The sequence below is a fragment of the Leptopilina boulardi genome, unplaced genomic scaffold, assembly GCF_019393585.1.
Source record: "Leptopilina boulardi isolate dan_hultmark-lab unplaced genomic scaffold, ZJU_Lbou_2.1 LbouV2_122, whole genome shotgun sequence".
Classification (NCBI taxonomy): Eukaryota; Metazoa; Arthropoda; class Insecta; order Hymenoptera; family Figitidae; genus Leptopilina; species Leptopilina boulardi.
In genome coordinates this window covers 3,549,824-3,568,189 of record NW_026137666.1, presented here as the reverse complement: position 1 = coordinate 3,568,189, position 18,366 = coordinate 3,549,824, and the positions used below count along the sequence as shown (strand labels likewise).

The following is an 18,366-nucleotide window of genomic DNA, read 5'->3' as shown; positions in this document are numbered from 1 at the left end:
ATTATTAGTAACTTTTACTAAAAAGTGAATCACTAATTTAAATTAGTAAATATTTTTACTAATTTAGATTTAGAGAGTTGTGCTGTTTTTATTAATTCTTACCCTCTTTCAATGTGTGTTCAATCCACCACTTCTGTGAACATGACGTTAAGAAAAATTATAGAATTAAATATGCGAAAACGTTGATAGGTTGGAAGCTGATAATAAATTAAACTTTTATAGATTTTGAAGTGATATCATCTCTTGAAATGAAAAGTAAATATCCTCTTGTGATTGTAAAAGTAACCGTCCTATTTGAATTATTCAAAAAACAGCAATAAAAACCGGATACACTGTTAGAAATCCGACCACAACTTTACACCAGGAAGATTAAAATTACATAGTTTCAATTTAAAAAAGTGCAAATGCTTGAATTTCATTATATTAAAGGTTTTATTTCCATGATAAAATCTAAGTAGAAAAATATAAAACCCGTAAATATTTATTATAGTTACCAATTAAAACACGGATTAAAAATGACATGTAAAAAATCAATAGAATCATGGTTAACGATATAATAATTAAATCTTGAATTTAAATTCCATGTAAAAACTGCATAAGTGACAAGTGAGAACTGATTATTAGCAATATGTCTGAGTATTTCAATTTTTGCACCAGATAGGGCCAAGTTAAAACCATGAACAACAATACTTTAAATTTTTTTTCATTTTCCGAGTAGAGCCATGTATAAGACCCATAAGAGATAAACCCGAATGGGCTTTTATCGAAATATTTTCTGCATTGTATCTGGTTTATATCCAACATTTTAAGCAGGGTGGTTGGGTGATTTAATTTAATTTAACCTTGTTAAAATGCAGTAACTGTTTTCAAAAGTGATAAACTATTTTGATAAAATATATGAATATTTAACGATTTTATTTTTATATAATTAACGTTTTGAATCATTTTTGAATTTACAAATTTCATTATTTCTATTCGCTACCACTGAAATTTTTGAAAGTTAACAATAATAAGTCAAATTCTTTGAAGCATTTTACTTTTTATATTAATCTGACGTCCTGCGTCAAGAGCATACAGAGAAACGGAGAAAAACTTTAATACTCAAATATCTACCTAACTAGAGAGAAAAGATTAATTGATCAATTGAAACTATATGTCAAACGCGGTTTAATGTACTCCACACGAATTTACTTTTCTACCCATTTGCTCACTCCTTTAATAATCTTATGCCTATGAACACATGAAATCACTGCCCAATTGATTAATTTGGACACTTTCAGCAAGGCACTTAAGTTGCCAAGAATAAGTAATGCAAATATTAATTTTTAAATGTAAAACATAAGAAAACAAATAAATTCATCTAATAAATTTTTGATAATAAGTCTGGCCATTTACATTTAACCAATATTACTTGAAAATAAATTTTTTAGAAGTAATATTTAATCTGGCAGATCATTAAAATCTATTTCTATTAATATCTAAGGCAAAAATCGGTGGAAAATTTGTTGGTCCCTTTAGAAGTGTAAAATAAATAACTTACTCTTTCGTTCGTTAATATATAACAATATTTACAGAAAGTAATAATATTTAGCAAGAAGAATGAGAAAGAGAGAGAAAGATAAATAGAAAGAAATAAAAAGAGAAAATTTTCTTAGTCTCTCCATTTTATCCTCTTTGGCCCATATTTATAACCATTTTTAACTACGCATATTTTCATTTTTTCTACGGCAAAGAATTATATAGTTTTTATCGGAAGGCTTTATGAAATTACACTACTTATTTTATACAATCATAATATGATGCAGAAAAATCAGGTAATTTATTCTGCTTCGAATATATTAAATTATTCTAGAAGCAAGTAATATTTGTTATTTATCTTAAAGCTTGTCCGTAATGCTGTAATTTTCATAAATCGAAATGGGCCTTTTGTATTATTAATTTTATACTACGTGAAATTCAAGTTAAAACTTGAACGAACGACACTTTTGTTTAAAGGCACATTTACGGTGATAAAAATTATATCTTAGATTATTCAAATAATACCTATTATAATACCTGACACTCAAACATCTAGCTGCGCAAAAAATAAAATAATGCTTTGGAAGTCACATTTTTCAAATAAGTATTGTAATATACAAAAATTTCTTGTGTAAAGAATTTTAAGAAAATCTCGGAATAACAAATTCATTACTAACATTTGTAAATTTCTATGAGAACCAATATATCCAATCAAATATATTCAATATGGCATTCGAATTTTTTTAAAAAAGATCAGACTTGCGTGAATCTTGATACTTGTGTGATTTTGAAATCGCTGTTTACAAAACAGAGAGATTTTTACAAATTTGTTGCTTAAATTTAGTCGTAGAAGACTCTCGAACATAATAAAATGTGCTATCTTTGATAGAACAACATATTCCAGAAATCTTATAAGAATATTACAGTAAAAACTTAAATATTCCGCTTTTCTTATTTTTTTAAAATTTAATTTGATTCTAATTTCACGAATATTCCTTAAAAAATATTTTTGGAAAAACAGTCAGAAAGTATTTGCGAAAAAATTCAAAAAAAAATATGCAAGGTGTTTTTTTTACATGTAAATGTTTACGACTATTTCAAAAACAAGTTTTGTAACATTTTCAAAGAACAATTTACTTAGATTCTTAGGAATAATTTTTTTTTGTATTTCTGTTGCATCTGCCTCTTACACGCGCGACGCCAATTGGAACGCCCTGCTGCTGAAATGGTTAAGGTTCATTCCAGAATTGTTCCAGAATGGAGCAAAACGCGCGTCAACGCAGCGTATACGCGACGCGTCTCCATTCGATTAGCATTGGGATGCGTTAGCGTCAGCGTTTGCTCCATTCTGGAATGAACCTTAGGCTGGTTCCAGAATGGAGCCAAACGCAGCACCATTTGCTTAGGAATTAGGATCTGTCACTTGTGACGTCAGAGTCGATTCTAGGTGTGACGTCAGATGCCTGGAGACACAACAAAGCACATCAATTTTATTCATATTTTAAACATGGAAAACGCTTGTTGACATATAATAAAATTAAAATGTGTGTTGATAATTAATTTTGTTATATATTTGATTCAATTGCATTGATAGATCCTCTGAATTCGTGATAAAATATAAATTTTGAGGTTAGAAAAGTTTGTTTACTAACTTAAAACTCTTTTACTGCTGCGGTAATTCCCACTTAAAATATATATTTTATATCTTTTTTAATAACATGCATACTGGATATTGTTTAATAATGTTGTTAAAATGTAAAATGTGATTAGTAAACAAACTTTTCTAACCTCAATATTTATATTTTATCACGAATTCAGAGAATCTATCAATGCAATTGAATCAAATATATAACAAAATTAATCATCAATACACATTTTAATTTTATTATATGTCAACAAGCGTTTTCCATGTTTAAAATAAGAATAAAATTGATGAAAGTGAAAACAAATTTTCTTCCCCATAAGAATAACATTGTGTCGTCTGCTTGTTGTCCCTCCAGGCCTCTGACGTCATATCTTGAACTCGTAATATCTCGATGAACTGACACAGCCTAATGTGATGCGTCGCGTTTGCGTTTGGCTCCATTCTGGAACCAGCCTAAGAACATTTACAAGAATTGTTTTTGAAATACTTCCAAGAAATAATATGGGAGTATTCCCAAAGAACAATCCGAAAACATAATCGAGGAATGTTTTAAGTATACTTCAAAGGAATATTCAAGGCATATACAGTCGACACTCGATAATTAAACATTCGATAAATTGAATCTCTCGGTAAATTGAAGCGTTCTTCGGGTCCCTTGAAAAACTCGCTATAAATTGAAAAAATCCCATTGTTTTGGGTCCCTTGATAAATAAAAGTTTTTTTGACGGCAACTTGGTCTATTTTACCTCTATAAATTAAATTCGTCCAGCCGAACTCTCTATAATTTGAATTTTTAAATAAATAAATTTTAAATAAATAAAAGTTTTTTGACGGCAACTTGTCTATTTTACCTCTATAAATTGAATTCGTCCGGCCGAACTCTCTATAATTTGAATTTTTCGATATATATATATAGAAATGCTCCCTCTGTAAATTGAATTCAGTCAAATTGAACTCTCTATAATTTGAATTTTCTTCATAACTCTCGTTAATTTGAACTTTTCCTGTCTTTCTCTCGATAATTAAAACTTTCGATAAATAAAACTCTCGATAAATTGAACTTTTTCTTAATCCCCTTGAGATTCAATTTATCGAGTGTCGACTGTATTTGATAAATGAATATTCCTTTTCTTTATTTAAATCAATGCGGAATATTTCAATCTTCCATAAAATATTTCTCGAATATGTTGTGTTATCTGGGACACTATTGAAAAACATTCACTTTTAAAAATTAGCTAAAGATTATCTAAAAAATAGACAATACTTGAACAGAATTTTAAAAAAAGTGTTCGATAGTCTAAGAGATAGTGATTCTCAATTTGCAATACAAAATTTTTTTGTTAACATTTAAGCCCTGAACGAAGTATATCGTGTAAAAATTCTATGAGCTATAAATCCCGCCAATTTAAAAAACGTGGTTTATTTTTTTACGTCTGTTACAAAATAACATATAAATGTCACTTTGCTTACTCGTTGTTCATTATTAATTAATTAATTTTTCGAAATGTTATTAATTATTTTCTTGAAATTCAGAAAGAAAACACAAATAGCATAAAAAACATTCCGATTTTTTATCAAATATTTTAACATTTATCAAAATAAAATTTTAATTATATGAAAAACAGATTAACCAAAGAACAATATTATTTAGAAAAAAAGTCTAAAAATGTATTAGAAATACATGTGACCGGTAAGCCGTATGTAACTTATGTAACTTAAAGTTATTCGTAACTTCCGAACTTTGGTTTTACCTACTTGATGCATACATGGAGCAATTTTTCAAAACCTGATAAATTCATTTTTCAAAAAAATTGAGGTGAACACAGATTTAAGATATTAAGGATATTACGAATCGATTTGACAAAGTTGAATTTAAGAGCATTTGAACCTTCGTGACGTCACAAATCATGGCGCATGACACGCAAACTTCTCAGGTATGTGAAAAGCACAATTTTGAATATTTTTTAAAAAAACCTTTTGGAAAATGTTCAGAATAACATAGACTCTGTCTGTTATGTGCGGAAAATTCAAAATTTTGCGTTTAAAACGTTTTTTAAACAATGTTAAGGTCACAAATCATGGCGCATGACACGCAAACTTCTCAGGTATGTGAAAAACACAATTTTGAATATTTTTTAAAAAAACCTTTTGGAAAATGTTCAGAGAAACATAGACTATGTCTGTTATGTGCGAAAAATTCAAAATTTTGCGTATAAAACGTTTTTTAAATAATGTTTAAGTTGGTTGTCACAAGTAAGGAAAAATACACGAATTGCTTATATGTAGGCATTGTTTAAAAAACGTTTTAAACGCAAAATTTTGAATTTTTCGCACATAACAGACATAGTCTATGTTTCTCTGAACATTTTCCAAAAGGTTTTTTTAAAAAATATTCAAAATTGTGTTTTTCACATACCTGAGAAGTTTGCGTGTCATGCGCCATGATTTGTGACCTTAACATTGTTTAAAAAACGTTTTAAACGCAAAATTTTGAATTTTCCGCACATAACAGACAGAGTCTATGTTATTCTGAACATTTTCCAAAAGGTTTTTTTAAAAAATATTCAAAATTGTGCTTTTCACATACCTGAGAAGTTTGCGTGTCATGCGCCATGATTTGTGACGTCACGAAGGTTCAAATGCTCTTAAAAAAAAATTTATTGTCAAAGAATTTTCAATTTTAAAAACATTTTAAAAACCTTTAAATTCCCTAATTATAATGGACTTTAATCACAAACAAAACGTCTTAAATTCCGAAAACATTTAAATATAAATAATTTATTAAAATTTTTTACATTGAAGTTAATTTCAGTGGTTATGTGAGAATGCTCTTTTGTTTTTTCTCAAAATGACCGACAAAATATAGATTTATCAGCTTTTGAAAAATTGCTCCTTAACTGTTTTATTTTTGTTTTATTTATGAAATGGCTGAAAAACTCACTTGATTTTATTTAAATCTATTCATTAGATTTTTTAAACCATAATATCACAGATATGAAAGTAATTTAACAATTTTTAAAACATTAGATTTTTTTAAAGAACATTTTTGATAAAATCGCAAAATAATTTAAAAAATATTAATATCTGTGAAAGTAATTTATGTAATAGTTACGAAATTAATTGCTAACACTTTGAAAGAAATTGTTATAAATGATACAAATATGTAATACATTTTGGAGTTGATGCTTAGTGAGATGATTTTTAAGAGTAAATTAACTTACTTTTGGAGTTAATTTTAAACTCAAAATATTATATCTGCTAACTCCGGTTGACACTAACTTTCGATTTTTTTTGTATAGTGTATTAATTGACAAAAATAGTCGTTCACCATATTTGTTACGTGATTTTGAATTCTGACATCTTACTTGGATTTTGTATTCAGCGATCTTTAAAAACACACGAGTAACAAGTTTAAGGAAAATCCACACGGAAATAAAAAAGGAATGGTTGGGATATCAATATTATATTGCTACCATATCCATTTTTTAATTGACACATCCATATCTATGGTTGGCACATCCATAGAAAATTGATGTACCGTCCTTATTCATGAATATGAATGTCCCAACCATATGATTTTTTTCGTGCAATGAAATTTTAAAAAATCGTTCGCTATATTGAATCTGACATTGTGAATTTTTAAAGTCGGACTTTAGATTTATATTCAGCTACTGTAAAATCCCTTAAATACCAAGTACCATGGAATTTTATCAATAGATGTCTTACTATTTCTTACCCTTTTATAAAACAAAATTTTTATTTATTTCTCGGAGAAAAATACCAAGCTAAAGTGGTATAAAAAAACTCTTGGTAAAATACTTGCGAAAGAAGTACTAAAAACTCTAGGAGAGAGTGCTAGCGCAATAAATATAGACAGATCTATAATTCAATAGCTTGATTTTTCTCTCTGTGTATTTATTTTATCGCATGTTTAAAATTTACATTACAGGCTCGAAAAAAATGAGTTCATCTTATAATTATTACGTAATTTTAACCAAGTATTAGTTCCTTTTTATAATAATTTACATAAAAGTTTGTTCTTAAAGAGTCAAATAGAAATCTGAAATTCCGAGATTTTTTAAAATATTGTATTTTCAATCTTGTGCTAATCATGTAGATTTTTGCTAAGTAGCAAATTGTTGTGAGGACCTGAAAGATGCCTAATGAGCTCTTGCAAGCTATCAAAGCTTAGAGAACAGAAGCAACAGGTAAAAGTGTTATCTGGAGCTGCAATAACACCTCTATGAACTGAACAAAGATGCTTAAGCAAATGAGCTTTTTGCTTAAACATAGCAACACATAATCTACACGCGAATGGTTTTTCGCCTGTATGTACTCTCAGATGAGTTTTAAGATTCCATGACATGCCAAACTGCTTTCCACAATAGCTGCAACGGTACTCTCGAACTGGCGTGGATTTTGGTGGATCGTCCGAAAGTGGAGCAGGTGGTGCTCTAGTTGGAGGAAGACTCCAGGTACCCCAGGGTGGTTCCAAATTTGCTCCAGGAGATGGATCCGCTGATGGAGGTCGATGAGATGCACTGGGTGGTGTCACTGATCTGTCCTGCTTAAAGAGAATTCTGTTATTTAAGTATTAAATTTTAAAATCAACAAAAATAGTTGAATTAAATATTAGACATATTTTGATTTTTGTGTTTTATATACATGTATGATGACAAAGGTTAGATAATCGAACTACAATTCCAAAACAAATATTTTTAAAAAAGTATATCTTTATGTTCAAGTATTTTAGGAAAGCTGAATTTCGAAACCTGGAAAAAACTGCACAGTATGATGTGCAGAAGCGACTGCAAAACTCTAGAAAGGTTTCATATGAATCTTTTCTTGGTATTGCAGTGAATTTATTATAAATTTCATAAAAAAAATCTGTTTATAACGCAGAAAACCTTCCTTGTTAATAAAATTAATGAGTATAACATAAACAAACAATATAAATTGTTTAAACATATTTATTATGTTAATAATTTATCAAAAGGTTAAATAACAATAAAATTATTATTATTTCTAAAAATCGTAAAATTTCAATACAAACACTACTGTTGTTAATTATGAGGCCTCTGCTATTTTGATGAAAATAAAACTATAAAATATTCAAAAATATTAAAATTAAAATTTTTTCGCTTTCACCTTCTAAAGATTATTAAAATTCTAAAAAAAATTGCAATTTAATTTTATAAAAAAAATTTTGAATCAAGTTACACGTTATCGACTGCCAAGGGGTTAAGCCGCTTCACAGTTATCGAAAAAGCAGAGGTCGCATAATTCCCGAAGATAGTGTATGTAGCAGTACTTGATTTCTATACGATTCCTCCAAATATAAACTTTTTCAGACGTTAAATAAACCCTAAGAGCATCCGGATATTCAAGATATCCTACGGATGTCCTAAGGATAACCGAAAATTAGGACATTCACAGGATGTCTCAGGGATATAAATTGATATCCTGAGGACATCCTAGAGATATCCAAATTTTTAGATACGGATAGGACGTCCATAGGATATTCTGAAATGTCCGTTGCTGTTAGGGAATTATGTGGGAAAATTACAACAGTTTACAAAAAATTTATTTTTCCTTTCGACTTGCCTTTTGCGACATTGGCCACTGACTGGGCAAATTTTACCCAAGAGCAAATTTCAAGAAAGAACACTTACAGTTGGCACCTCAAAGTATTTTTACCCCCAAGTGCGGACCCAACAAACGACTTTTTTAGAAATGGCGCAACTTTCAAATTTCATATGGGTTACGCTAACCCCGTCAGTACCCTGAAGGTTAATCTGATTATTATGAAAAGTCAAAACAACCAAGATTTTTTTTCATCTATTATAGAACAAAAAAGAAGATACCTATTTTCAGCAAAAATAAAAATCATCCATCGGTCTCTTTTTGAGAAATTTGATTTTTCTATAAAATCTCGTAATTTCTCGCTTTAAAATATTTTCATGGAAATAAATATTAGTAATAGATTAAAATTTTTTTGAAGAACATTTATTAATTTATTTATTATATTATATAATTAATGACTTATTAACGTTTTTTAAATGTGAAGAATGTTATATTCAAGGCGCATGAATATTCCCCAATTGACATATAACAGAATTATCATTTAACCGAAACACATATAACAGAATGTCAAATGTTCGACATGACATTTAACAGAATTGTCACTTAACCGACCTGACATATAACATAAATGTCATTTGACCGACTTTTTTCAGAGCGAATTTAAAATTTGGCCAATTAAAAATTATTATTAAAATTTCGATTGGTCAATATTCGCGCCGAAAAAAGTCGGTCAAATGACAGTTCTGTTACATTCCATGTCGGTTAAGCGACAATTATTCTAAATTCTGTTATGTCACATCGGACTTCTGACAGTTCTGTTATATGCGTTTCGGTTAATTGACAATTCTCTTCTATGTCAATTGGGGAATATTCATGCGCCTCGAAAATTATATTTAGGAACGGTCACACGACTTTTGGAAAAACCATTCTTGTCTTTCTCTCTCCTCTGACAGAGGCATAAGTTTGTCTCATTCTTCATTTTCCGTTTTTGGGAAAAGTAAGAAAATGGAAAGTGAGACAAACTTATGCGTCTGTAATAGGAAGGAAAATGACAAGAATGGTTTTTCGAAAAGTCGTGTGACCGTACTCTTGGACTGCTTTCATTGCTTGTTCTAAGTAGTAGCCCAAACCAACAACGTAAAGACTTGTATTCTCACATATGTGAAAATGTTCAAGCTCTCAATGCGACGTTGCCATTTTTTCGCTTTTCACCGTATAAATATGTTTATAGAAGTGTATTGGCGTTCCTACTTAAACTAAATTTTTTTAATAGTATACGTTAAGTTTAATTACCACAAATTAATATTTCTATATTTAAGACATCAGTGAACAAGAATATGACAATAAATATTTCGTTTTTTGAGGTCATCACCCTGTTGAAAATTCCTATGTGAGAACACATATGGGATCCCATCCAGGATCTCTTGTGAGTTCTTATGTGGGTTCCCATACAGGTTCACACATAAGATCCTGTATGAAAAGGTTCCTGGGATGAACTTGCGTGAGATCAAGCGCACGATCTTATGTCTCTGTAAAAGCAATAACACAGGATCCCATGAGGTTTCCTGTGTAGGTTCCTATATGAACAACACGATAAATAGGAACACACATGGGATCTTATCCGAGATCTTGTATGAGTTCTTACATAGGTTCTCACATATAAGAAGATTAATAGCAGCTTAATAAGATTTTATAGAATGCTTTTATATATATGCTATTAATCTTCTTATATGTGAGAACCTATGTAAGAACTCATACAAGATCTCGGATAAGATCCCATGTGTGTTCCTATTTATCGTGTTGTTCATATAGGAACCTACACAGGAAACCTCATGGGATCCTGTTTTATTGCTTTTATAGAGACATAAGATCGTGCGCTTGATCTCACGCAAGTTCATCCCAGGAACCTTTTCATACAGGATCTTATGTGTGAACCTGTATGGGAACCCACATAAGAACTCACAAGAGATCCTGGATGGGATCCCATATGTGTTCTCACATAGGAATTTTCAACAGGGCAATGTTTTTCGGAAGTTGAAATTGGCAATTTTTAATACTCAATTCTTATTCAATGAAAAATTATATTAATATACTTTCTAACTTGTAAAATGTAATAATAATAATAATTGTTAAAAATCATTAATACATAAAAATTATTATATGATGTACAATATGTAATATTATAGGTATTAATAATATTTTTATTATTATTATTAGGGGAGAGTTAGGGGTTGTGCTCCAACTTAATTTTTTTATTATGGCAACTAATATAAAAAATTTCAACTATTGGCATATTCTTTTCTCGTTAAGAACTAACTTTTTAAATGGTACCCGTCATCTTTAGAAGCATTTTTCGTGTCTTTACAGACAGTAAATTAAAATTTTTTTCAACTAATTTTTTCAGTGTTTATGACTATTTTCGAAATGTAGAAAATGTGGAGTTGTGCTCCAGCGTAAGTGGGGAGTTGTGTCTCACATCATATTTAACAGTTTTTAATCCTAATACGCACTCTCTATTTTTATTTTGCATTATTTACGAATAATTATAATGTTTTATGCAATTTAAATGTATCAAAATTTTTTTTCACCGTGTTTAAAATAGTTATGATTTTTCAAAAAATCCAATGTTCATATTTCACCAAAATTTTAATCCTCTCTCCTCTCTACAGTTTTTGATAAAAATTAATAATTATTTATGGGTGAAGTACTTGTTAATAGAACTAAATGCCCGATCTAAGAATTTTTTTTGGAATTGGATCAATTCAGAAATTTTGCCGAATATTATTGTTTCTATTCAAAATTATTGTGTCGTTTAAAAAACGTATTTTTTAAAACATTTTATTGAAGTTCTAAAATGTTTTTAACAGTAATTTTTAAAATTCAATATAATCTCTCAATATCTTTGATTAAGTTAACTTTAAAATTCAAATTAACATTTAACCCCAGCAAAATTCAAATTTCGACAAATTTTTCGTTTTCGTTTTTGCAAGTTTTTTCAACTTTTTTTAAATTTATCAACTCCTCCCACAGGAGGGGGGAGTGTATGAAATCCTTAGAGACACTTATGTGGGGGAAGGGTAGGCGCGATGATTTTCATACGTAAGGCTATGTATTTAAAATTTTTTGTAAAAGACGCCAAAGTAGATGAGTCTTCTAAAGACAAAATAATTGTAGATGAATATTCAGTTCCTATTATGATTTCCTTAAAGAAATGGATCACAAATCCATTTTCTACGGCAGACGAAAAGATTTAAAATGATATAATAATGTTGAAAAAATGTATTTAGTTTTCTAAAGTAATGATTGTTTAAATAATGTTAACTTTGTTAAAATATAATATTCAAAAATGGCGGAGATATGGCGTTTTTTTGAAAATACATAATTTGCAAGGTTCAGGCGAATCTTCATTAGAATTTGACTCTTTTGTGATCAGGAATTAAGACGTAGCACTCACATCCAAAACTTTTTAGTTTTCTGACATTTATTTTTCTTCCAAATGATAATTCTGCTGGGCTCTTGTCAGGCTATGAGTTGGTTCCGGTTTGATTGATCGTAAATACTGCATTATTCATAGCTTCGGCCCACAGATTTTCATTTTTTTTTTTGCATGAATAGCAGATCGTGCTGATTCCACTATTGTGCGCATTTTTTTCTCAATGCGACCATTTTGGTGAGGCGTATAAGCATTTGATTTCGTGTGAATAATTCCAAGTTCCTCCTATATCCTTTTTGTGTCAGCATTTTTCATTTCAGTTCCGTTATCTGATCTTAGACATTTGACTTTTCTTTCTAGTTGATTTTTTACAAGTTGTAAAAACTTTTCAAGTTTTTGTACTGTTTCATCTTTTGTTTTAAGAAAGTACACAGTTCGAAAATGTGAAAAGTCATCCTTGAATAATAGAAAATATTTTGCTCATCCCAATGATTTGATGTTCATTTCGCATAGGTCAACATGAATGAGATCTCCAGGTTGTGTTGCAACTTTTGGATTTTTGGGATTCTGTCTAAGATATTTTTGACGTATTTCACATTTTGGTGAGCTAATCTTTCATGCCATGTTTTGATTGAAGCTGTCAGTAAACATGTGTTTTCCTCGTGTCGACGAAATAGCATTCTGTACAAATTTCCGTCACGTTTTGCAAGGGCAACAGTCTCCGTATTTTCGACTGTTTTGAATTCAGAAAATTCGGAATCTGCATTTTGAATATAGCCTTTAATCTAGCATTTGAGTAACCGAAAAAAGATTAAAAGTCATTTTCGGAACATACAAGACATTTTTCAACACGACTTTGTAGAAATTTTTGCCGTTGAAAGCTTCCAAGTTTATATCTCCTGATCCAATTCCTTCCAGTTTCGTTGAATCACCAATCACGACCATCGTTGGTTTCTCAAATTTGTTAAAGTTAATGAACCAGTTCCTTTGTGAAGTCATATGTTGAGTAGCGGCACAGTCTTGATACTTGAAATCCTTGCTGCCTTCTTGCGTATTTATGTGATTCATGTTGGCACTTGATAATCCGATAGTTACAAGAGCACGACGGTTTGTTTTGGTTGTATCGCTGTCATCAACTTTGTTTTTATTTCTATTAGGGAATTCTTTCGCAAAGTGTCCCTTTTTGTTGCAATTATTGCACGGGTAGTTGTTTCTGCAATATTCTAAATATTTATTGCACGGTTTATTTTTGCAGTATTTCTTGACGTGACCTTTCATTCGGCACTTAAAACATTCAACAGATGAATTACCTTTGGATTGTGATTTGAAAGATTTTCTTGTCTGTTTTGAGAGAAGAGCATTATGGGTTGATGATTCACTCTGTTTTTCACTTTCATTCAGGCGATCTTCTTCCAGTCTTAGGCGTTCAAGAAGGTTGATAATAGTTTTATCTGCTGCACTTGCTTTGTCCCAGGCAGTACGAAAATGATGTAATTTCGGTGGTAAAACTCCTAGAATTCTTGTCATGATCCAACTATCTTTCACGGTTTCTCCTTTAACTTCAAGATCTTCGGCATATTGTTGAATCATCAAACAATTTTTGATAGCAGATTTAGTATTGTCGTATTAAAATCCAAAGAATTGTCTGTTTACGAAACCGATTATATAACACTGTTTATATCCCTTTCATTAAATTTCCCTGTTTATGGTGACAATAAATTGGCGATAATTTAAATTCACGAACATTCACAGATACACAAAACAACGTGGCGTGAAAGTAATGCGGTTTATGTATAAAGATGCAATAATCCGATTTGTGGTCAAATTTAGGTCATTCGGAATAAGTCCGACTATGTCTGAAAGCAATACGCTTTAAGTGTAAATAGTGAATCCAGAATCAGTTTCACCAAATCTGGAATTAGTCCGATTGTATGCAACTATTGAATTGATTAGACCGGTCAAATACGAAAATAATCGGATTTTTTGCTTTTACATCCAGAATTATTGCAAAATAATCTCATTTATAATCACACGGAAAAAATTTCTTGTAGCGAAAACACTGCAAATTTCAGAAAAGACAATTCTATAGAACGTCATGTAGACTGTAAGAAAATTGTGTTTCAAAGGAATTGTATTATGACACACTCTATGAAATTTGTTTGTTTCCCAAACCTCAGCGTTTTGTGAATACTCCAACCGGGGTTTATAGATGGCGCTAGAAATCCTGTTGATAACACTAGAAATTTTTTTCCGTGCAAGTTTATGTTATCATGAATAAGTCCGGTTAAAGCTGAAATCAATATGGTTTTAGTATAAGTTGCGAATCCGAAATTAGTGTAACTCAACCTAGAATTATTCCGCCTGTGCAGAAATTGCCACTTTTCATCCCGATAACCGACCTGGCCCACATCCGATTTCCTGTTCTGGTCCCGGGTTAGTAAATTTTTATGAGCCCAACCAAGGCTAGGCCTAGTTGCCATATGAAAATTTCCCAACTGGGCCACCTAAAACTGACTTTTCAAATTTAAAATATTTTTTTCATAATATATTGCAGGAAGCCGAATTAAAAACATTCCTGAAATGCGTTTTTAAAAAAATTAATTTTTTAATTATTTATTAACAATTGAATATTTTGTTACCTTTCCACTGAATTTGCAATTACTCTGTTGCTTGTTAATGAAATTTAATAAAATTTGATGAGTATATAGAAAAATGATGTCTCTTTGAAAAGCAATAGAAATTTCAATTAACCTTTATTGTTTATTTAATAAACAAATGAATATTTAAACTATTTCTCATATCTTTAGGAAAAAATTTCAAAAACGACATAAATCTGCACTTTCTCAACTGTAAGTTAAAAAAAAACTAACAATTAGTAAAATTTAACTAATTCTAAAGCAAAAAGTGAGTCACTAATTTAAATTAGTAAACATTTTTACTAGTTCACATTTAGAGAGTAAACGAAACAATTATTCAAATAATTTTTTTCAATTTTAATTTAATTTTTATTTTAAAAAGTGTTTTTTAAATGCAGATTCATAAAATAAAATAATATTGATTAATTTTACTGTTTTATTTAACAATTAGAGATAAATAATTATAATTTATCGAAAATTACGATTACTATAAGATGTGTCTGTCTAAACGCGTGTGCTTGCTCTTAGAACGTAAGTACTTTTGTTTCGGAATGTTCCGTTTCTGATCCTTGACACAGAAAAATCTATTTATTTCTTATCGTTCTGGTCTTGAAAGGGATCGAAAATCTCATCGACTTCCGTTTCTGGTCTTGGAACAGAACGAAAGTCTCATCGATTTTCGTTTCTGGTATTGGAACGGAACAAAAGTCCCATCGACTTTCGTTTCTGGTCTTGGAACGGAACGAAAGTCTCATCGACTTTCGTTCGGTACCCAGGCACAAAACTAAATGCTTCATGACTTTCGTTTCGTACCGGCAGCACGGAACAGAACCGCAGTTCTGTTTCCGGACACATCCCTGTAATAAAACTATTGAAGTGGACTAAAACCATATTCTGAACATACTCGATTCGGACTGTTTCGTACTCACTTTGTAGTAAGATATTTAATGGTACTAAATTCGTATTATTGCGGACTTTTTGCGAATAGATTAATTACAAGTTTCAGAGTATTCCGAACTTATATCTTATCCTATGTTTCAATTATATTAAAACCGTATCGTTTCAGACCAACATCGTATTACATGCATACTGATTTCAGATAGTTTCCAAGTAACTTCGGAATAAGATTTTATCATACTAATTTCGGTTTAATGCGGACTAAAACCAGATTATGAACATACTAGATTCGGACTGTATCGTACTCACTTTGTAGTAAGATATTTAATAGTACTAAATTCGTATTATTGCGGACTGTTTTTGAATAGATTACATACAAGTTTCTGAGTATTCCGGACTTAGGGTAAGTCCGGGGGAGTAGGCCATAGTTTCTTTAAAGGTCTGTAAAAATAAAAAGAAATATCAAAGTGGTTTCCAATTTATTTTTGTGTCCTGAACACGATTCCGGGTTCCAAAATTGCGTATCACGTCTGGATTTTGAGTAAAGTGGGGGTAAAGTCTCCAAGAACCGTGTTTTTGAGTGTTTTCAGTATTTTTTTTTCTTAACCTGACGTGATAGAGACTTTTATATAGGCTTAAATTAAAGCTCATATCTTACACTTTAAGACACATAGGTATGCGCAAGATAAAAAAAATTGAAATTTTGAAAAAAATTAGGTTCAAGTCACTTAAAAAGATTTTTAGAGTCATTACACCCATTTTATCAAATTTTCAAAAAAAAATTTATTTTGCGCATATGGGTCTTAAAATGTACGTTTTAAACTTCAATTTAAGTCTAGATAAAAGTCTCTAGCACGTCAGGTTAAGGAGAAAAAAATACTGAAAACACTCAAAAACACGGTTTTTGAAGACTTTACCCCAAATAAATAAATAAAATTTTTGAATACATATAAATTTATGACAAAGCTTGGGTCATGTACTTTACATAAAAAAATTAAATTCAAAATTATTCTATAAAAGAACATAACACCTGTCTGAAACGTAAACTCATCACTTTTTATCAGAACCAGTCAAAATAACAAATCAGTTTTTTACTTACTTCTTCAATATTTTTCGTGAATTTTTTTCTTTTAATTGTGCTTTGCCACAAAATAAAGCGAACTAATCTTTAATAAGCGATACCTAGCAACAAATTCTATAAAATATTTGAATTGGCCAACTCCCCCGGACTTACCTATATCTTATTCTATGTTTTAATTATATTAAAATCGGATCGTTTCAGAACAACAATGTATTACATGCATACTGATTTCAGATAGTTTCTAAGTAACTTCGACATAAGATTTTACCAGACTACTTTCAGATTGATGCGGACAGAAATCGAATTTTTCACATACTAAATGCGAATCGTTTCGTTCTCATTTTGAACTTATATTTTTGAACTGAACTAATTTCGTATTGTTGTGAACTGTTTGCCAATATTGTGCATACAATTTCTATTTTATTTCACTGATATGTCAGATTAAGTTTTTTATACGTCCTGAATTCGAAATGAAACGGATTATTTTCTTATTTTTTCTATACAATATTCGTATTTTTCCTTATTAATTGCTGATTAGTTATTTTTCGGATCTGTATTTGGATTGTTTCGGACTGATTGCGGTCTGATTTCATAGTCAGTCCAGATTAATACGGTCCGATTTTCGATTTGTCGTTTTGTTCAGTCTGATCTGAAACTTATGCGGATCTCTTGCGTATTTATTTCATAAAGTTTTCCCACTTATCCAGTTTAATTTCTCCGAATTTGATACGAAATCAATCCGACTTTTTTACTAGGGATACACATACCCCACGATTATATATTTAATAATCTGTTTTTGGAGAAGATGATGATTTTTAATTTATATTTTTAATGTAAAAATCTAGTTGTGATATAAAATATTTCTTTACAAATATTTTATCTTTTGTTTGACCAATACTTGACTTTTCTCGATTTAACGAGTCTACATCTGTATCTGGTCAACATGTGTTTGGTGTCCTGTAGAGAAAGGACCCACAACTTTTTCAAGTGTATTTTTTATGATCTTTAAGGGTTTATATTTCATAGCTGGGATTACAGGACAGTTGGAATCATATTTCCTTTTGCTATTTTACTTAATTTATGACTTTTCATAGAACTGTTTATATTCTTTAATTTAAGAATAAGATTTCTCTCCGTGTAATATTAATTTGTTGTTTTCTTTCTACTTTATCTTTAGTTGACTGTATAATATTTTTTTGAAGTGTATTTTCTATAGATTGTACTATTCTTATATTAAATTTATTAAAAATATTATAAAATTTTTTTTTAACTGTTTAACATAAGGTATTGAAATTGATAGGTATAACACCGTCCGACAAAATTCAAAATTCTTTTTCACACACGAAAAAATCAATGATTTTCAGAAACTAGGACCAAAAAAAAGATACCCGTGTCTGGCCGTTTTGCTAGATCAGGTCATTTTTTGCTTTTAGGGGTAAAAACAACCCTTAAGTGAAAGGTGATAGGAAATCTTGTACAAAAAAATAATTTTTTATGAAACCTGGTATCTCGGGGTTTTCCGGGTCGCTGATTACGAATCTGATGTCAGATTTTCAAAATTGAAAATGGCGGA

The 18,366-nt window shown here is 30.1% G+C and overlaps 1 protein-coding gene across 3 annotated transcripts in view; it reads right to left on the bottom strand.

Annotated features, from left to right (window-relative positions):
* Positions 1-413: 413 nt before the first annotated feature.
* LOC127286997 (transcription factor Ken 2) overlaps positions 414-18,366 on the bottom strand; it is a 191,767-nt gene continuing 173,814 nt past the window's right edge. For 2 of the 3 annotated variants that reach the window (XM_051313695.1, XM_051313679.1), the window contains exon 6: positions 414-7,730. In XM_051313695.1, the coding sequence (XP_051169652.1) occupies positions 7,269-7,730 (462 nt within the window). In that variant the 3' untranslated portion in view covers positions 414-7,268. The remainder of the gene's footprint in view (positions 7,731-18,366) is intronic. The other variant, XM_051313687.1, reaches the window with a different exon arrangement.